General features: G+C 41.6%; 1 protein-coding gene across 1 annotated transcript in view; it reads left to right on the forward strand.

The window, feature by feature from the left end:
* Window positions 1-3,197: 3,197 nt before the first annotated feature.
* The window catches only part of LOC126482174 (uncharacterized), a 35,624-nt gene continuing 18,219 nt past the window's right edge, over window positions 3,198-20,602 (forward strand). The window contains exons 1-2 of the mRNA XM_050106153.1: window positions 3,198-3,386; window positions 3,579-3,719. Of these exons, the coding sequence (XP_049962110.1) occupies window positions 3,198-3,386; window positions 3,579-3,719 (330 nt within the window). The remainder of the gene's footprint in view (window positions 3,387-3,578; window positions 3,720-20,602) is intronic.

Here is a 20,602-nt window from a genome sequence, read left to right on the forward strand (position 1 = left end):
ACAGCCGCTGCATAATTAATTTTATTCCCATAAAATGTTAGCGCAAGATCGTCGATACGCTGCTGATTGGTAGGTACCAGGAAGGCCAGGCGTAGGTCGTCAGGATAATTACGGATGTGCTCCCAATTTGAATAAAAAAACTCCAACGCAGACATGAGCTGTAACAATAAGCTTTATTTAGAAAGTCACCGTTCCCTTCCGTTTACAAAACGTCATATAAATTCTATTACGTACAACATATGCTACATATTTAACTTCAGATTGAACAACATCATTCTTCGCAGGATTAACACCTTGAAATAATTTATTCTTACACTTACACTGGTTTTCTAAATCTACCCACGATTTAACCTTTCCAATCTCTGCGCTACATTCCGGTTTGGAATACGTAACAAACTTAAAGGCATTACGCCTACCATATTTCCTCCATGGCACACCGGATGACTTGTCCGGCTTCAAACTAAACGGTCCAAGTTTATTGGTACACGCTAGTCTAACTTTTTCTAACGCACCTTGGTCTTCAAATATTTTCTTGTTAGCCCTATCATCTAATGTCAGTCGCTCCACCCTTACGTTAATCCGATAGACATAAGTAATAATTTTGTTAATAATAACAGCATCATACTTGTTAGCAAAGAACTTAAATTCATCTGTTATATCATAATGCTTAAATGTGGAAAAGTTATGTGCATTCTCATCGTATTTGTCGGTAGCTCCCATCTTTCCATATTCAAACCTAACACCGTCCGATTGTGTATACTCTGTACGCCACACTAGAAACTGGACCGAAGGCTCCGCGACAGAGATTTTGCTGGGGAAACTGCAACATCCTCCGTACAGCCCCAACCTTTCGAGATGTGATTTTCACATCTACGGGACCTGAAGAAAGACATGCGTAGACCTCGGTGTCAGTCATATGAAGAGGTGCAAGAGCGAGTGTGGTTGTGAATCCGTCAGCAGCCTAATGCGTTCTACGAGGCAGGAAAGGATCGTCTCGTCTCCCAGTTGGTTAAATGTCGCAACACGTGTGCTGAAATCTTTCGACTGGAACCGTACCATGGTCACGTTGTGGTGGGTATTCGGTTTCCATTTGACTGCCCTTCATAGTACGATCGGAAAATACATTAAAAGGTGTGTATCGCATACTTCAATATGAGATTCAAGGCCGTTATATTACAAATTCTTTCAAAATCGACGAATATTATCATAACGGTGCAAAAACATTCTTCATCCGGTGTCTGTAATTCCTACATAAAAGATAATGAGCGACAAATATGAAATATGGTCGAGTAATATATTAAAAGCTATGTATCGCATACTCCAGTACGAGATTCAAAGCTGTTGCGTTATAAGGTCTTTCAAAATTGACGAATCCCATTTTTCACGCGATACCTGAAATTCCTACGTAAAAGGTTGAATAATGAGCAACAAATGTTAAATCTTGTCATTGTTGTTGTTGTTGTTGTGGTCTTCAGTCCTGACACTGGTTTGATGCAGCTCTCCATGCTACTCTATCCTGTGAAAGCTTCTTCATCTCGCAGTACCTACTGCAGCCTACATCCTTCTGAATCTGCTTAGTGTATTCATCTCTTGGTCTCCCTCTACGATTTTTACCCTCCACGCTGCCCTCCAATACTAAATTGGTGATCCCTCGATGTCTCAGACATTTCCTACCAACCGATCCCTTCTTCTAGTCAAGTTGTGCCACAAGCTCCTCTTCTCCCCAATTCTATTCAATACCTCCTCATTAGTTATGTGATCTACCCATCTAATCTTCAGCATTTTTCTGTAGCACCACATTTCGAAAGCTTCTATTCTCTTCTTGTCTAAACTATTTATCGTCCACGTTTCACTTCCATACATGGCTAAACTCCATACAAATACTTTCAGAAACGACTTCCTGACATTTAAATCTATACTCAATGTTAACAAATTTTTCTTCTTCAGAAACGCTTTCCTTGCCATTGCCAGCCTACGTTTTATATCCTCTCTACTTCGACCATCATCAGTTATTTTGCTCCCCAAATAGCAAAACTCCTTTACTGCTTTAAGTGTCTCATTTCCTAATCTAATGCCCTCAGCATCACCCGACTTAATTCGACTACATTCCATGATCCTCGTTTTGCTTTTGTTGATGTTCATCTTATACCCTCCTTTCAAACTGTCCATTCCGTTCAACTGCTCTTCCAAGTCCCTTGCTGACAGAATTACAATGTCATCAGTGAACCTCAAAGTTTTTATTTCTTCTCCATAGATTTTAATACCTACTCCGAACTTTTCTTTTGTTTCCTTTATTGCTTGCTCAATATACAGATTGAATAACATCGGGGATAGGCTACAACCGGATAGGCTACAACCCTGTCTCACTCCCTTCCCAACCACTGCTTCCCCTTCATACCACTCGACTCTTATAAATGCCATCTGCTTTCTGTACAAACTGTGAATAGCCTTTCGCTCCCTGTATTTTACCCCTGCCACCTGCAGAATTTGAAAGAGAGTATTCCAATCACCATTGTCAAATGCTTTATCTAAGTTTACAAAGGCTAGAAACGTAGGTTTGCCTTTCCTTGATCTTTCTTCTAAGATAAGCCGTAGGGTCAGTATTGCCTCACGTGCTCGAACATTTCTACGGAATTCAAACTGATCTTCCCCGAGATCGGCATCTACCAGTTTTTCCATTCGTCTGTAAAGAATTCGAGTTAGTATTTTGAAGCTGTGACTTATTAAACTGATAGTTCGGTAATTTTCACATCTGTCAACACCTGCTTTCTTTGGGATTGGAATTACTATATTTTTCTTGAAGTCTAAGGGAATTTCGCCTGTCTCATACATCTTGCTCACCAGACGGTGGGGTTTTGTCAGGACTGGCTCTCCCAAGGCTGTCAGTAGTTCTAATGGAATGTTGTCTACTCCCGGGGCCTTGTTTCGACTCATGTCTTTCAGCGCTGTGTCCAACTCTTCTCGCAGTATCATATCTTCCATTTCATCTTCATCTACATCCTCTTCCATTTCAATCATATTGTCCTCAAGTACATCGCCCTTGTATAGACCCTCTATATACTCCTTCCACTTTGTCATAATATACGCTGTATGCAGTGTATAGCATACTCCAAAGATGTTACATTACAGGCATTTTCAAAATCGCTGAATCTTGCCTTTAGTGTCCACAAATATTTTTTTGCATAATTTACGTGGCTATGACTGTACGGATCCCCGGCGAGTGCGCAGTGTTGGGTTCGCGCCTAGAGAGACCCGCTCGGCCTGGGTTTAGTCGGCTGTGCTCAGCAGCAGACGGATATCGCCCTCCACGTAATTTGGAGGCGGCCGTCTGCGCTGCGCTGCACGCCCCGCAGGAACGCCGGCCGCACCCGCGCTACGCCCCCGACGTATTTTATTCCGTCCAGCCCCCCATCCCCCTCCCCCAGACCCGCCACAACTGGGCCTGCTGATTCTCTCTTCTTCCTCCTCCGCCACACAGCCTCCACCTTCTTCCTCGCATTCTGTTTTTCTTTTTCTGGCCTTTCATTTTAATGTTTGCGCTGCTGTGTTCTGTTTCTTTTACACGCTAAATTTTTTAGGTGAAACAAGGAGTGAATATTCATACCTCGGAGAGGGCGCAGTGCGAAAACCGCGGAAAACGTTTCGGGCCAAGTTGCGCCCCGCCGCTGCCGCTGCAGCCGGGACAAGCCCCTGCAAACCGCTCCTCCCCTACTGGCGCCGTAAAACCCCCTCCCCCGAACCTCCCTCGTGGCTTGGCTTCGCGCTGCAAACATATTCGCCAAGTTGCGCAACTTGGAATGAATAGCGTTCTACTCGGCGGTGTTAATGCGCGTCTCGGGAGAGCAATGCCGAGCCGCCGTCGGCGTCGGCGCTGCCTGCCTTGCGCGGCCGTTTTATTAATTTTTATCGGGTTTCGCACCTTCTCGCGTGGGGGAGAACTCCCCAAGACGCGGACGCGCCACCGCGCTCTAATTATTAAGTACACGCGCCGCGGCGTCTGGTAGCTAGCTTGTTCGCCGTTAAGCGGACTGACGAAGTGAACAAGGTACCCACTCTCTTCTTCCCGAGGACTTACTGATTGAAGCAGCTGCTTACGAACTACTTGTGACCGAGTAAGCAATTGCGCAGTGAGATCAGTTTTAGTATTTCAAAAGCAGTTAATTCCATGATGGGATCAGTCACGAGTTCAATGCAAAATGGTTACTTCATAATTTGAAGTGCCCAATGTCACTTCAGAGTCGACGTCAGAGTAAGGTACCCCTTATATCGAACATCATTCAAAATTTTAATAGCCTTGAACGCAATAAAATTTGAAATTAACGTTTGATAATAACCAGTTTATGGTGATTAACTGACATCTCCAGATCATGCTTACTAGAGAACAACTATCTGCGTTCAGTGTTGGCAACAGCACTGTTGCTAAAAAGTGTAACTTCGATCAGGTTTACTAAACAGTCACTATGTAAGTACAATTGGGTAACATCATCGATACCAATTGAAAGGCAGCTTCAGATGTCAGTAAATTTTGACACTACAGATCTGTAAAGGTTCAAATGGCTCTGAGCACTTGGGACTTAACTTCTGAGGTCATCAGTCTCCTAGAACTTAGAACTACGTAAACCTAACTAACCTAAGGACATCACACACATCCATGCTCGAGGCAGGATTCGAACCTGCGACCGTGGTTGTCACACGGTTCCAGACTGTAGCGTCTGAAGCCGCTCGGTCACCCCGGCCGGCGATCTGTAATGAGCTCGGTATACTCGCATTATACTGACCTGTGCGTCCTATGACCTCATCTCCGAACTCGCCTTTTCCGTAGACTGGGAGGCATAGCGATTATTAAATATCAACCCAATAACCGATCAGGTAGTACGGAATATTTATCCCTAAACATTCTCCGCGCCATGCTTAAGCTTAGGACCTGTTCTGGTCTCACCCTCTCTTTCTTGGTAATATTGTCATTGTCGTGAAATGTGACTGCGACCTACGGGATAACACGAGCTATTACAGTTCAATATGTTTAAACCTGTTCTCGTTTTTTCTCTGTGTATTATTTTTCTTTTTTCAGTCCATTTTGTCCCTCATCTCCTGGTCTGGTGGTCATTTCATACCCTAGCAGGAATTCCCTTTTGGTATTTTCTGTGTGAGACTCTGCTGAGCAGTCGGATTGAAATGTACTCTCTCTCTCTCACACACACACACACACTATATATATATATATATATATTGCCTGGAATTTGTTTTTCAAATTTTCTATTACAAACAAAAACAAAAAATTTCATGTACGCGTATTCATTAAAATGTCATTGAAATTATCGAAACAAGCGGGCATATCGCACAAATATATAACTGCAGCATCCTAACTACAAAAAAAAAATAATAATATGAAAAATACAATTTCTCCGTGTTGTTTGTTTAACTGAGAACTTGATTATAAACAATATTCCCGGTTACATGTCCATTAGTTACATCGCGATTTTGTAAACGTGTCTATAGCAACTTCTCTTCAGAGGTGCATATACGGCTACTTTTTTCGCCTGAACCTGTTTGCATTCCGCAGTTGAAAGCTGTCAAAAGCGCTGCCAGATGTCAGACTGTAGATGTACCTTAACAGTGAAATATAAACGCATTAAAACTTCTTGCACGATGCGGAATTTATTCATGCATCTAATGTTTATGATGTCATGTCTCCTCAACAACGTGAGATAGGTAGTTATTACCCCCCCCCCCCCCACAACGATTGTTGGATGACAGTAAGGGATGTATGTAGCAAGTTTCGTTGAAATTAGTCCTGTGGCGTAGAGTGAGATGTGGAACATTCACAAACACAATTCTTACCAAGTTTCGTTGATATTGGTCCAAAGGTGTAGGATGAAATGTGAAAAATTCACAGACATATACACATACTTACAGCTATTATTACAATATAGATGGATGTCGAAAAGACGACATTGTTTAAAAATGAAATCTAATTCATAGTAAAATAATGCAGAGGACTAAGCGCTGTTGAGAGAGAGACGACCAGTCAACCGCCGATTCTTTAAAGATTGGAACTCACATTATAAAACAGGTTGAAACATCTGCTTATTTTGCACATGAATTAATGTGTTACGTATTTGAGATTAAGCATTTAATCAAGAACAAATCTGGGAAAAGTTTTACATTGTGTTTAAAGTTTTATGGAAGTCGCAAAGCGCTCTCTTTACCAAGTGACGGATGCGTATAGTCGGGAAATCTACACGCCTTTTTAATAGCAAGGTAGTTTTTCACGTATCTTAGTGTTTATGATGCTTTATCTGCTGATGTATGTGTCATATAGTGATATATTTTGCAGGTACAATCACTGATATATGAGCATGCTGCCTGCAAAGTGTGTTGCCGATAGAGTTAGAACGAACATCGGACAACGTAGTAAGCGATTACCAACTGCCGATTCATCTGGTGCTTCACTACACAAATAAATTCACAAAACCCAGGTTCACACGCACTCTGCACCCTCTCTACTGGTATCGACTGGCTTAGCGATTCACCGGTGCTTTAACAGACCTTCTTAATGATTCCTCACGGGGTTGTGGTCCAAATGTGCTTGCTCGAAAGCAAATAGTTTCCTTATCGGTTACATATACTCACTTCAAGGCGCCAGGATATCACGTAGTCTCTCAGTCACATTTCGAATGGTTTTGAGCCTGACTGAATAGATGTAATTTCTCAGTTCATGTAATTATTACAAATTTACAAGTTAGCTTTGAGTGACATAATTCTGTTGAAACAGCTGTTACTTAGCGATCATCTGCCATGTCAACACACGCTTCATCAGAGTCTGTTGCCAGCTAAAAACAATCTTTCTAGAATGTCATCCTAGCGGGCATTGTGTTCAACCAGCGGCCAATAAACTTACCGAATAAAATCTTTTTTTCTTGTTTTCTTACCGGTATTTATAAACACGAGTATTGCGACCGACAATGATAAGGTATTTAGAGGGTTACAGACATTTTTACCTCAAGACAAGAAATGTAAATTTACGACCACCTCCTGTTGTTGGAGACAGCATACACTATGTGATCAAATGTATACGGAGACACCGAAAAACGTCTGTTTTTCATATTAGGTGCATTTTGCTTCCACCTACTGCCAGGTACTCCATATCAGCAACCTCAGTGGCCATTAGACATCGTGAGAGAGCAGAATAGGGCGCTGTGCGGAACTCACGCACTTCGAACGCGGTCAGTAATTGGGTATCACTTGTGTCATACGTCTGTGCGAGAGATTTTGAGACTCCTAAACATCCCAAGGCCCACTGTTTCCGACGTGATAATGAAATGGAAACGTGAAGGGACACGTACAGCAAAAGAGCGTACAGGCTGACCTCGTTTGTTGTCTGACAGAGACCGCCGTCAGTTGAAGAGGGTCGTAATGTGTAATAGGCAGACATCCATCCAGATCACACAGGAATTCCAAACTGCATCAGGATACACTGCAAGTATTATGAGAGTTAGGTGGGAGGTGAGAAAACTTGGATTTAATGGTCAAGCGGCTGCTCATAAATCACACGTCACGCCGCGCCTGTAAATGCAAAAGACGCCTCGTTTGGTGTAAGGAGCGTAAACAATGGGCGATTGAACAGTGGAAAAACTTTGTGTGGAGTGACGAATCATGGTACGCAATGTGATGATCCGATGTCAGGGTGTGGGTATGGCGAATGCCAGCTGGACGTCACCTGCCAGCGTGTGTTGTGCCAACAGTAAAATTCGGAGGCGGTGGTGTTATGGAGTGGTCTTGTTTTTCATTGAGGGGCTTGCACCCCTTGTTGTTCTGCGTGGCACCATCACGGCACAGGCCTACATTGACGTTTTAAGCACATCCTTGCTTCCCACTGTTGAAGAGCAGTTCGGGGATGGCGATTGCATCTTTCAACACAATCGAGCACCTGTTCATAATGCACGGCCTGGGGCGGAGTGGTTACACAACAGTAACATCCCTGTAATGGACTGGCCTGCACAGAGACCTGACCTGAATTCTATTGAACACCTCTGGGATGTATTGGAACGCCGACTTCGTGCCAGGCGTCACCGACCTACATCGACATCTCTCCTAAGTGCAGCACTCAGTGAAGAATGTACTGCCATTCCGCAAGAAACCTGCCAGCACCTGATTGAACGTATGTCAGCGAGGCTAAGGGTGGACCAACACCATACTGAATTCCAGCATTACCGATGGAGAGCGCCACGAACTTGTAAATCATTTTCAGCCAGGTGTCCGAATACTTTTGATCACGTAATGATCACTTGGTGTATTTCGACATGGCAAGGATCCGATGACTTCAGTATTTGAACTGTCTGAGAGGAATTATCTTGCTCATAATTTTAATAAGGACACCAGAGTGTCTGGAAAGAGTCGATTCATGTTTCCGCAAAATGTTTGAAACTGTGAGGTTGTTGTAAAGTGCCTATGATATACAGGACGATACGTGCAGACCAAAATGACTGTTCGTGCGAAAGCTTTGTCTGGAATTTTTGAATCACTTTAATTTTTCTCGGAAATAGTCTGCAATATTGATTTCTTCTTGAAAAAATAAATAATAATTTTTATTATATAATTAGTTACTATCAACATGTGTAATTTTAATCTGAAATATGTTATTTTTTCTCGCAACACAGTTTTCAAAGTTAAAACTGGTTCTTTCGGTTTATTTAGACCTTTTTAGCGTTCCAGCCATTATGCCTTAACCCGTCGCCAGAATATCCCATCGGGTATCTCTAACATATTGACGATTTAGATGCTTTCCTTTTGTCTAACGAGAATGAAAAGAGTCATAGAGATAGGAAGATAATCTGACTGTACACCGTTTTGTTTTGAGTTCCTAGATCGATTGAAACTTAGAACAAAAGAAATGACATTCCTTCACTACTAGCTCTCTCTCTTTCTCACGCATTCACTCTGTCTCTCTGTCACACCCATACATATACAATACCCTAACAATGAGAGTGATAACATAACCGATTTCGGCAAATTTAGATGTGATTGATCGACTGACAGCTTCAAAATGATATATAATAATTCCTATTATGCAATTTGACCGTCAGGAAGTCGTATAAAATACGTCATGTCGTCGCTTAGTAAGAGAGACTGACATTGAAATTTGCTGTGTGCTATTTATATGGGGATTACGGAAAAGAGGGCTATGAGAAATGAGAAGGAAACGGCCAATGGCGAAGAGAGGCATAAAACAGCGCACTATAAATTCACTTATGTTTTTTCTATGGAATTTTTAAACGTGACATTTCAAAAGCACAAACTAGAGTGAACATAATGAAACTTATAAGACTGTAAAAATTCTAAATATCTCTTCTTTAGAAAAAAGTTGTATGAAAAAATTTATGCACATGCCAGTGACTGTCGTATCTGAAGATTACGTAAATTATGCAAAAACGTATTCTACCGAAAATACAAGTGATCGCATTAAAAACGTATACGTATGTAAATAATTGGCGATTAGCAGAACCATGCACTTTTAAATCTTGTGCCATGAATTAAATAAGATCAGTAAAAGAAATTCATTAACAAAAATCAGTCGTAAAAGTTGCATCTATGATAAAAATGATGGCAGCTAGTTACTAAAATTATTAATGTAAAGTTACAACAGAAATGAAGTAAAATTGGTTGCTCTCATTTTAGATCAACATGACTTTTACAACTGACTAATATTAACTAATTTTTCCTGCAGTACTTTCTTCATTTACTGTAGCAATACCAACCTATTTTCCACAACACTCAGTACCAATAATGGGGGAGGGAGGGGGAAAGCGGGAAAGGCATGGTAGCCTACTTTGTGCGCATCACCAGAAACCACCTAAAAAAAAAAAAAAAAAAAAAAAAAAAACAAGTTTCGTTAAATGTGTTTAACCTTTATTACCAACATACTTTTAAGAAAAATACTGATAGATAGTGTACAGAACCTGAAAATATCTTTTAGTACAATCTTAGCAACACCAAGTCATTTTTTGTGATGTCGATACCTAGTGAATGGTACTTTATGACCACCACAAAAAGAATTTTAAGCATTTAGTCAACTGTCGTTGATTTTCATGCACAACACACTTTAAAGTTACGTAGGTGTTAAGGTTTATTGAAAAATTTAAAACCGTTACGGGATCTGATACAAGAATTCATTAAAAACAGGAATTTTTTTTTCAAAATAAAATATACAGTACCAGACTTCATTTCAATACTTTCAAAAAGTGGGCACAATGTAACCCGGTCCCCCTTGGTGTAGCGAGGATTTCTTATTAAGCTTATTATTTAAAACATTCATAAATCACACACATTCCCTTCCTTTTGCAATATACAAATTCTTGAAAAATTATTCTTTGTTCTCAGTTTAAACCTACGTCACCTGTACCACCACACATCTTCATAAAAATAATGTTCAGTTTTCTCCTGTAGCTCCGATTCACCTGGTTAATCAGCATCGTGTCTTCTACACTAAGACATTGTAAACTTGTTTTAGTTAATAAAATGTGCCAATCATTCCATCCACAAATTGATGTAGCTCTGTGTCAGTAATTTCCGTTCCCTCTTCCAACTCCCCAACCCTTCTCCTCTTTCCCACAAACCAACATACCACCACCCAATGCCGTAGAGCACTCGTCCTTCTTATCGCCAACTGCGTAAAAGTACCAAAGCCCGTCGTCAAGCCAAATAAAGCGTGAAATAATCCTTTGTATAGCTCACAGCATCTCTTCCTGCATCATCTGTCTCACTTCACCTTAGACGAATACCCTAAACAAAAAAGTACTATATAACAAACATGCAGCGCAATGAGAATATGTGAAAGTTTTTTTCTGTTCCGCAACGGAGCAACTGTTCCGACAGGCAGCTGTGCGTGGCGTGCGATCGGAGGAGGGAAGACTCATTTGAAGCGACTGTCCCTGGAACGATCTTTCACCTTATATACGAGAATTTGTTAGAAACTTCCACCCTTCCCAGAATTATATCCGGAGCTCAACGTCAGGAAAAGCGTCCTCTGTGATGCAGGCAGCTCCTTAATAAATGCCGTCTTCATTTTGTGAGACTTACGAATTATAAATTGAAGGCAAGAGTTGGAGCAAGTCACGGTAAATAAAAGACGCTACAACGGTACGAGCTGAAAGAAGTCAAATATTTAAGGAAAAAACAGCTCCGAGATACAACAAGGTATACGAAATATATGAAAACCTCCGTCACTGAAGCGTGGCACTGATGGTGAAAAAAGGGAAGAAAAGGAGAGACGGAGACAGAAAGGGCCAGCTCAGGTCGAGACAGATGACAAGGAAACGCCGGAGAGTATAAAATAAAGGGGACTGTAATGTAAACAAAGGAAATGAAACGTCCTCAGTTGAAACTGCGACCCACCAGCAGCTCAGCTAAGGTGCCTGCTGCTCAGACTACGACGTAATGCTCTCCAGGAGCGAGGCGATTAACAGAGGCCTATGTATTTAAAATGAGCGAGTGTATTATAAAGAATTTTCTCAGCTAAATACCGAAGACACAAGTGAAAAGCAGAATTTAAGGGTTTTTAAAGGTAGGAAGATGTCGGCAGCAACGTAATGACTACACCTATAAGTAAGCTGTAAGAAATAAGTTCAACAATGGTCAACCGCGGCACTTGTGATCAAAAAGGCTATTTTCACTAATACACATTACCCAGTATGTATTACGACAACTCTCGTTTCCTGGCAAACAACGAAAAATAACTTTCAAGAATAAATATGAAAAAGATTCTATCAGTTTGTTGAGGTAACAGTTAACATTTGGGGAAACCGTTTAATAAAAGGCTTTTGTAGAAGAACAGGTCTGTTGAATATTGCGTAAATTAATCAGAATCGGAAACATAAAGATTCTTATGTCGACAAGTTTTCCAAGTGTCAACTCTAGGTCGCATTAGCAGTAACTGAGTTATCCATTGACAGGAGGAACATCGCGTTTAATACAAATTCATTACCAGAGCCTTGGTAACTAAGAATTCAAATTCCGCCTCCAGTGAATACAAACTACTCTGCGAAAGTTAAGGACGACAATCCAGTTGTTCTCAACTGTGCTGAACGAAGTCCGCAGCTCGTCTCGTGGTCGTGCGGTAGCGTTCTCGCTTCCCACGCCCGGGTTCCCGGGTTCGTTTCCCGGCGGGGTCAGGGATTTTCTCTGCTTTGTGATGACTGGGTGTTGTGTGATGTCCTTAGGTTAGTTAGGTTTAAGTAGTTCTAGGGGACTGATAACCATAGCTGTTAAGTTCCACAGTGCTCAGAGCCATTTGAACCATTTTTGTGCTGGACGAGGTATGGAACTTTTGTCATTTCTCAATATGTGCCAAGACACCCTAGACCCCGCGGCTACCTAGCGCGGCATACTACGAGTAGTGTAGTACGCAAGAGCAAACTCTTTTATGGTCAGCGGGCAGGAAGCGTTTCGAATCAGAGGCGCCGTGGTGGACGCTATGCTCATCTAGAGTGGCGCCACAAATCGATTGCATTGTCAGGCGTCCACCCGTTACCTTTGTTGCTCACCTTCCGTCAAGAACGTCATCCTGGTCAAGTCACGTGTACGCTGGCTAGGCGACTGGAACTCACTCCTCAATTTTCACACGACTTTCTGAGAGACTCATCTACGCGCTAGTCCACGCTATATGATAATCTGTCAAACGACGCAGCGTCAACAATTATATTTCACTGGCATCTTAGAGTCATGACCTTACTGAATTCCGTGAAGAATAACACCATTTGAGCATAGAATATTCAATCAGAGAAATCATATTCGGCGTTTGCTGAAACGTGTTCCTTTGCTTGTGAAGTGATGACAAAGAATATAGTTAATCATATTGGGAAAGTGCTATACACTGTCCCAACACAATTAGTCTGATAGTTCATTTAATCAAACTGTGTATGACGAATTTCGTTAATATCTAGGGATGTGGTACAGAAAAGAAAATTCTATTCTATAGTCACACTCAGAAACTGTCGCAAAATTCACTTACTGGATTTCTTCGTTGCCCAGATAACCAACGATGTACTTCGCGACGATGTCCCTGAATAAAAAGGTCTCATTAAACTTGCCGCGTTAAATTATGATAAAATTCCAAGATTTGGTTGATTGCCTCTATCATCGTCTTCTGGGACAGGGTCTGACTGTCACGAAACTGATGCGACACTTAAAACATGTAGGATAGTCGGACTTAGCCCCTGATAACGTTATAAACGAAATGAGTTTTAAATCGGGATTTGTATTATCGATAGGTATTAATATGGACAGATGGGAGCAGCTGTCAGAGGGGAGTATTAATACGACAAGTGATCGAGAGAATGGATCAAATGATGCTGAGGCAGCCACAGTTAAAGTCGATACGCCGTCGTTTAAGAGTGTGTATAGGAAATGCATTTATGAGATCTCCAAACTCTTCACTATGGTAATTCCGAAAAGACCATGTGACTCTATCCCAAGGCACCCAACAACTATTTAAGGTCTATACAGTAAAAAATGATGTAACTGATTCCGATCGTCTTCAACTTAAGCAGTAACGAAATTGGTCCAGGCCCACAATAAGAACAAACCGTCATCTAGACTCAAATATCTGTACGTTCAGTACCCAGTCTGGACATTATAAGGTAAAAAATTAAAAAGAATAAACACTGCGGGCCTACATGCGTTGCAATTGTAAGTCAGTATCTTACAACCTGCATTCATTCTAAAAAGATGTTTCAGTTTTTTTTTAATTATAATACCGCATGATTTTTGGCATCCATCCGCACTATGTGGTTGTAGTCGTTTGCTTGGATTTATTTCTTTCGGTGCAAGTAACGCGAAATTTTACTAAGAAATAATAAGTATTCTTTTGTGCATTCCTCTTATTTGTAGTACACTACAAGCAAGAGCTGGCATCTGTTTTAATAGAATAATCAATTGTGAATTCCACCATCAGATGACTTGTCCACAGACGTTCTTACCAGTCAGACAAACATTGAAAGTCCTGTGTCCTTCACTAACAAGTTTCAGTTTATACCTCAGTGAATAGTGGATAAATGAGGTTGGCCATTTAAGAAAAAGTGAAGGAGAGGTTGGAGATATTAATTTTGAGTCTTTTCGACCATTATTTCATTAGAGACTGTGTACCAACTAGAATGTGGTAGATAATATGACACGTCGTATTCAAGGGAACAGTCTCGACAGTTGCCATAAGTGATTCAGGGAAACCATAGACATTTAAGCCTGGCTATTCAGACACTGATTTGATACCCAACTCTTGGGACACCAATCATTAAACCACCTCGCTTGGCATGTGTTTTATTACGGCGTTTCATTGTTAATCTCAGGGCAAATTTTTGAAGCCTTTGTGAACTCCTTATTGAAATCCACGAACTGCAAGATATGTAAATACCGCACGGAGTGGCCGAGCGGTCTTCGGTGCCATATCATGGAATGCGCGGTCCCTCCCGCCGAGATTCGAGTCCCCCCTCGGACATGGGTGTGTGTATTGTTTTAGCATGTTAGTTTAAGTAGTTTGTAAGACTAGGGGCCGATGAACTCAGCAGTCCGGTCCCTTAGAAATTCACACGCATTTGAACATTTTGAGATATGTAAATGGATTATGAAGGGAGAAATTTATCTTCAAACTTTATGGAGTTCTGCGTATATAGAGGTGACAGAAGAAATCCCAGAGTGTAAAAATAAATAGCAATTTCTTTTCTTCAATTGTAACGTATGTATGGGACCTTCTGCGTCGTTGAGGAAACTTACGATGATCTCCCGTATACGTTATCACCGTTGAATCACCAGGTAGACATTATTACGAGCGATGGAATAATTTCTAAGACTCGAGCCTTTGAAATTCTATCTACCTCGTCAGGAGCTGTTAGCTGCTGAGGATGAAGACGACGAATATCTTATAAAACTGGAGTCATACCCATGATGCGATGTCGTATTTGAAACAAATTTTCTACATCTTTGGCACTGAAAAAGACACCGCAATCAGAATGTGGTCAACGTTTTGAACCAGAAGGACGAGTAGCGTTCGTATGACATAAACTAAGGTATTTTGAAATCAGACTGGCTTGACGATGACTCAAACCTTCTCAGTACGACTGCAGCACCTTAACCGGAGCTCTCTCTCACTTGCTATTATTTAGCGATCTGTGCCGAAAGTAGCTCATACAGAATAGACACACACATGCATGTACGCGCATGGGCATACACACACAAACTCACACACACACACACACACACACACACACACACACACACACACACACACACACAGAGAGAGAGAGAGAGAGAGAGACAGAGAGAGCAGTAGTATGAGCTCAGTACAAACGTTAAGTGCGACAGCACGGCCTCCCACGACGTGCTCAGCGCGACCATGGCTGCTCCTTCGCCGCCGACAAAGTCCTCTTAAGGTCTCCGCAGGCCACCCCATCCGCCCCCTACAGTACGTAAGATTAAAATTAAATGGCGTGTGTAATCTAGAGAACTTGGTTAATGTTTCGCAAACAACGAGAAACGGTGCTTACAACTTCAGTAATTTTAACCCCTCCGCCTGTTCCTCGGGTCCGTAATATTATTTGGCAATAAAGGTAGGCCTCTTTCGTCGGACAGTTAGTCAAGGCTGCCAACCTCCCGGCAACAAAGAGACGTCTTCGCCCCGCCAGGCGAATAACTGAATGTTTGTGACCGTACGCAGCAAATGATCCATCTTCCCCGAGTCTCTTCTTACGTAAAGGTAAAGAGAGAATACTCGAACAAAAAGCAAGCTCAGCAGTGCTTAGTATACCTAATTACTATTTTATACGTAAGTTAGCAACAAGGGCATATAGAGGGATTGTCTTATAGGGAATAGCATACGCATTCAGAAAATTCACTTCCGTTTTGTAATTGGTCGATTTTATTAGGCGTGTCCTACATGATGCACAAAATTTGCAACTCTGTGAACTATAGGACGATACAGACAACCCTGTCGGAGGAAAATCCGCCACTGAGCATTACACCAGAGGCTGAAAATACCGTTATAGTTGTAAGATTCTTTTATTTAGAACACGATTGGTTTCGGGCTCGTATAGCCCAGAGCTGTGCTCTGCGCTCGCTCTTAATACACCGCGCTCTATACTAGTCCACCGCGGCGCTCGGGGTCACAGCACGAATTAATAACACCTGAAGATGAGCGTATAGAAACCCAAAACCGGTAGTGTTCTATGTAAAAGAATCTTACTACTGTAGCGGTATTTTCAACCTCTGGTAAAGGACGACAGTTTCTTCAAACTGTTCTGTACAATAGTTTCACTGCGTTGCCGTTGTTCACTGTAACTCTGATAGAATAGGCGAACTACCAAACGGACAAACAGCGACCGTCTTGAAAACAATATTTCTGGGTCGGGTCACACAGAGGATATTGTCATCAGTTTAGAGTTATCAGAAAATCATCATGAGATAATATCAATACTTTTTTGACCCTTCCTCCTGGTGTGTCCAGTTTTTGATTACTATGTAAAGTATTCATATCGTCTGCCGATGATATTCAAAGACATCGAGAACAGTTGCGATACTACACTCGTGTCCAGAATTAAGTCAAAAAAGGAAATTTTGAAAGACTGCGTTTATTTTGCCACAAAACGGTATAAACAGGTGATAGTAAAGTAAAAACAACAAAGAGTAGGTACAGAACGTAATCAATCGCAACATGCATAACGCTAGACAAAAGTGTTCTTTGCTTTTCTTTTCAACTTAAGAGATATGCGTGCACGTTCTGACAACTAATTAATGTGCTCAGTGTAGGGTGTGACCACCTCTGGCACCAGTACAGGCCTGACAACGACGCGATATGCTGAGAATAATGTCATCAACGTCATCTTGATGCAATGACGCGCATTCTTCATGAAGAGCTGCTCAAAAGTCGTTGAGACTGATTAGTCGATGCTGACGTTATGGAACACATCTCCATAGAGCATCCCAGACGTGCTCTATGGGATTCAAATCGAGAGAGCGAGCAGGCCACGCCATGCGTGTAGTATCTCCCGTTTCTAAAGAGACATCAGCCCCCCGTACTCTAATGAGGTCGAGCATTATCGTCCATCAGTAAGAAGCATGGACCCACAGCAATTCGCAACAACCGCGTATGAGATCCCAAGATCTTCTCGCGGTACCTGACAGCAGTTAAATCTTGCTGAATCACCGGCACAATTTCATGGTGTTCGAGTGGTCAACATAATCCCTGCTCACACCATTAGGGATCCTCCTAGATATCGGTCTGTTTCCGCAATGTTTGGGCCCCAGGATCGTCTTTCACGTGCCTCCAGATGCGAATCCGTCGGGAATCACTCACCAGACGAAATCGGGACTCATCTGTGAAAAGAACACTGGCCCACTGTTAGACCGTCCAGATGGCTTGTTGACGGCTCCACTCTAGACTTTTCCTTCTGTGAAGGCACGTCAGAGGTAAACAAACAGCTGGTGTCCAACAATAAACGCCACTCTGCTGAAGCCTTCCGTACACCGTTTTCCTCGATCCAACACATCCAGGGGATGCTGCGAGATCAGATGTCGTTGTAGTACAGTACTAAGGCGGTACCGTCGTGCCAAATAACGGTCCACTCTTTCTGATGTCGGCCCTGTTATGGTCTCTGGGATACAGTTTCGGTATCTCCTCATGCTAGAAACAATAGAACGATTCACATTAAGCATGGACCACATCAGCTTACGACTCTCCTGCTTCCATCCTTCCCATAGCCCTCCACAGCAGAGAGTCTGTAGACATCTTCTCTGTACCATAATGCGCTGTCTGTAACTGGGTACATAGTGATTTTGAATGTAGGACTACCTTGGAAACGCTACCCCGCTTGATAAGTAAGCGCCCGTCGTCATTGTTGGCATGGATGTCCCTTGATCGGAATGCGATCTTTCGTGATGAACACGATCGTAAAGAAATGTGTTAACAGTTTCTGTGATTATATCGTGAATTAGATACAGGACGGGGAAATAGCAGTTTGTTACTCTAATTGTCAACACTAGTGTATTTGAGTAGAAATTTAAGAAATTCACTTAATTTACCAGATTCTTTAGTAATAACATAAAAGCAAGTAGTTCTTTAGGAGACAAGCGGATAAAAATATATGTTGTCTGTTGGAATACCTCATGCTACCATAATTTACTCAATCAAAAAATTTCTAGCTTTAAGTTTCTATTCAACAGACAGTTTACGTAAACAGCTTTTAATTTACGGAGCAATTGGCCGAATGACACAATTCTTTTCTGTGTTGTACTGACGAAAGCGTTTTCTCAGCTTTTTAATTATGACGTAGGAACAGTATATGTGTAAAATCTTTACAAAACCACACACATTTGACAAATGCGTCTAAGCATGCATCATAATTGCATCGCAGATCACACGAATCTAGAAGCATGTTCAAAAGTGCCACGCTGCTTCAAACGTGCGATGTTGAAAGAGATTTGTGTGTCAATGTCATTATTGAGGAGTAAGATTGGAAGTTTGAAGCGATCTGCTTGCTGTAGTCACTAGTGAGCATAAAGTATGAACATGTCTACGTACAAAAAGTCTGCGAGGAGCTTCTGTTACAAACTGAGGAAGACGTCGACCAACACTTAAGTAATTTAGGAGCAACTCTATGGTACAGCAACTGAGAGGGGAAATAATTTAATTGTGACATATTTCTAAACTTTCGAGGCCGAAAGAGGAACTATACTCACCTATAGCCATTGACTCGTCGTAAATCTAGTGCCGGGAGCACACAGGAAATGCAGTACCCATTGGTTACATACCAGTCAACAGACCACGACATTTCACTAATGTGGCACGTTGTACTACTTGTTTCGCAAATTAAAAGGTGTGCAAAAAAAAAAAGAAAAAACACGCCAACAAGCTTTAGGGACAGGTTTCTTTTCCCTACAGTAGAACAAAAAAGGTCTAGTAAACAGGATACCTAAAGAGTTGTGACACGTTTCCTATTTTAGTTTTTTAGTTTTATTTTTTATTTATTTATTTATTTATTTTTTGCGCCCTGTATACAGGATGAGAAAATAAAAAGGGGGCAACTTTAGTTGGGCAACCCAACTTGCATCATACTCTCCTGATGCGGAATAAGTCAGCTGGGTTGACTATTTTAGGAGCACGAAGCATAATCTCGGCAACTATTATTTGGCCCATCCTATGCAAGAGACTTTGTAAACAGATGCATGAGTAAGGGAAGTAGTTTTCCGACCCACAAGCATCATACACTTTTTCATGAAAACTAAAATTCATCATTACAACACGGTCACATAGCCGTTGTGCCATACATTCATCTGAGTGTCTTACCTTTTCTGTGAGACATTTATTGTTTATATCAGAACGAAACTATAGAAACTCTTACATAACGTACCGGCTAGAAAGTTCATATAAAAATACAATAGAAAAAATTACGAGTAGAATGTGAACACATGTACGGCCACATGCACACGACGAATGACAGCAACATTTTTCACTCGAAAGCGTAAACAAGAATACTGGTGTACATACTCAAAACGGATCAAGAAGAAATGTGTACAGAGTATGAAAACAAACAACATGAAGACTCACAAATCCAAAAAACGTCCAGAAAAGCAGAGACGAGAAACGGCCAACTGGTTCTTAGTGGTTGGATGAATGCCGTACTGAACAAAGCGAGTTCGTGACAAGCTCGGGAGTAAACGAAAAAAAAATTGAAGTGGAAACAACCGTCAGTTCTGTTACTTGTTTATCGCGGTCAAAAATGTTTGGATCACTTGCGTATCTCCTAAAGCGTGTGAGTTCAGATTCAAGGGGTGCACGGAATAAAAGAGGAAGCATTCTGAAATTAAAATATTAGGTTTACTGTGAAATGGGAACATGAGCAAACCGGAATAACGGCAGTATGTTCGGAAGTGTACATCTCTGCACATTTGCGAAATCGAAATCTGCTGCTATAATACTATGTTGCTCCAAACTGCCTCACTCTGACATGCTTAGATGCCCTTAGTAGGATCTCCACGAGATGTCTTGATGCTACACAAGCCTGTCCCAGTTTTCGATGGCAGGGCTTCTGATGTCATGTAATGTGAGTGGGGGTTCTTACTATAATTTTTGTCATTAGCGCGTTGCTTCTCCTGTGCCATCATCTCGGAGTGGCAATTCCACACAGTGTCCTCAATTATTTCCTGGATATATTCGCGTTTTACCTCTCCCTGTAGCTTGTACGACCTGCAGCTCCCTCTTGTAACACCGGAAGTAACTCGTGTCTTCTCGTCAAATCCCCTCTACTTGACACATTTTTCCAGTATGTTGTTCTATTTCCCGATTCTGCGAAGACCCTACTCGTTCTTTATTACAGCAATCTTATATTTAACATCCTTCCATAGCCCAACAAGTCAAAAATTTCGATTATCTTTTCCAGTTTTAACAAATACATGATTCAGATCTAAACAACGCTACTGTGTATATACTGTACGTAATTTATCTTCAAATTAACGGTGATTTTTGATAGTAGTAGATTTATTTTTGCGAGAAATGACCACTTTACCCGTGGTAGTCTGCTTCTTATACACCCCCCCCCCCCCCCCCATTGCTTCGACG

Source organism: Schistocerca serialis, chromosome 5, assembly GCF_023864345.2.
Source record: "Schistocerca serialis cubense isolate TAMUIC-IGC-003099 chromosome 5, iqSchSeri2.2, whole genome shotgun sequence".
Classification (NCBI taxonomy): Eukaryota; Metazoa; Arthropoda; class Insecta; order Orthoptera; family Acrididae; genus Schistocerca; species Schistocerca serialis.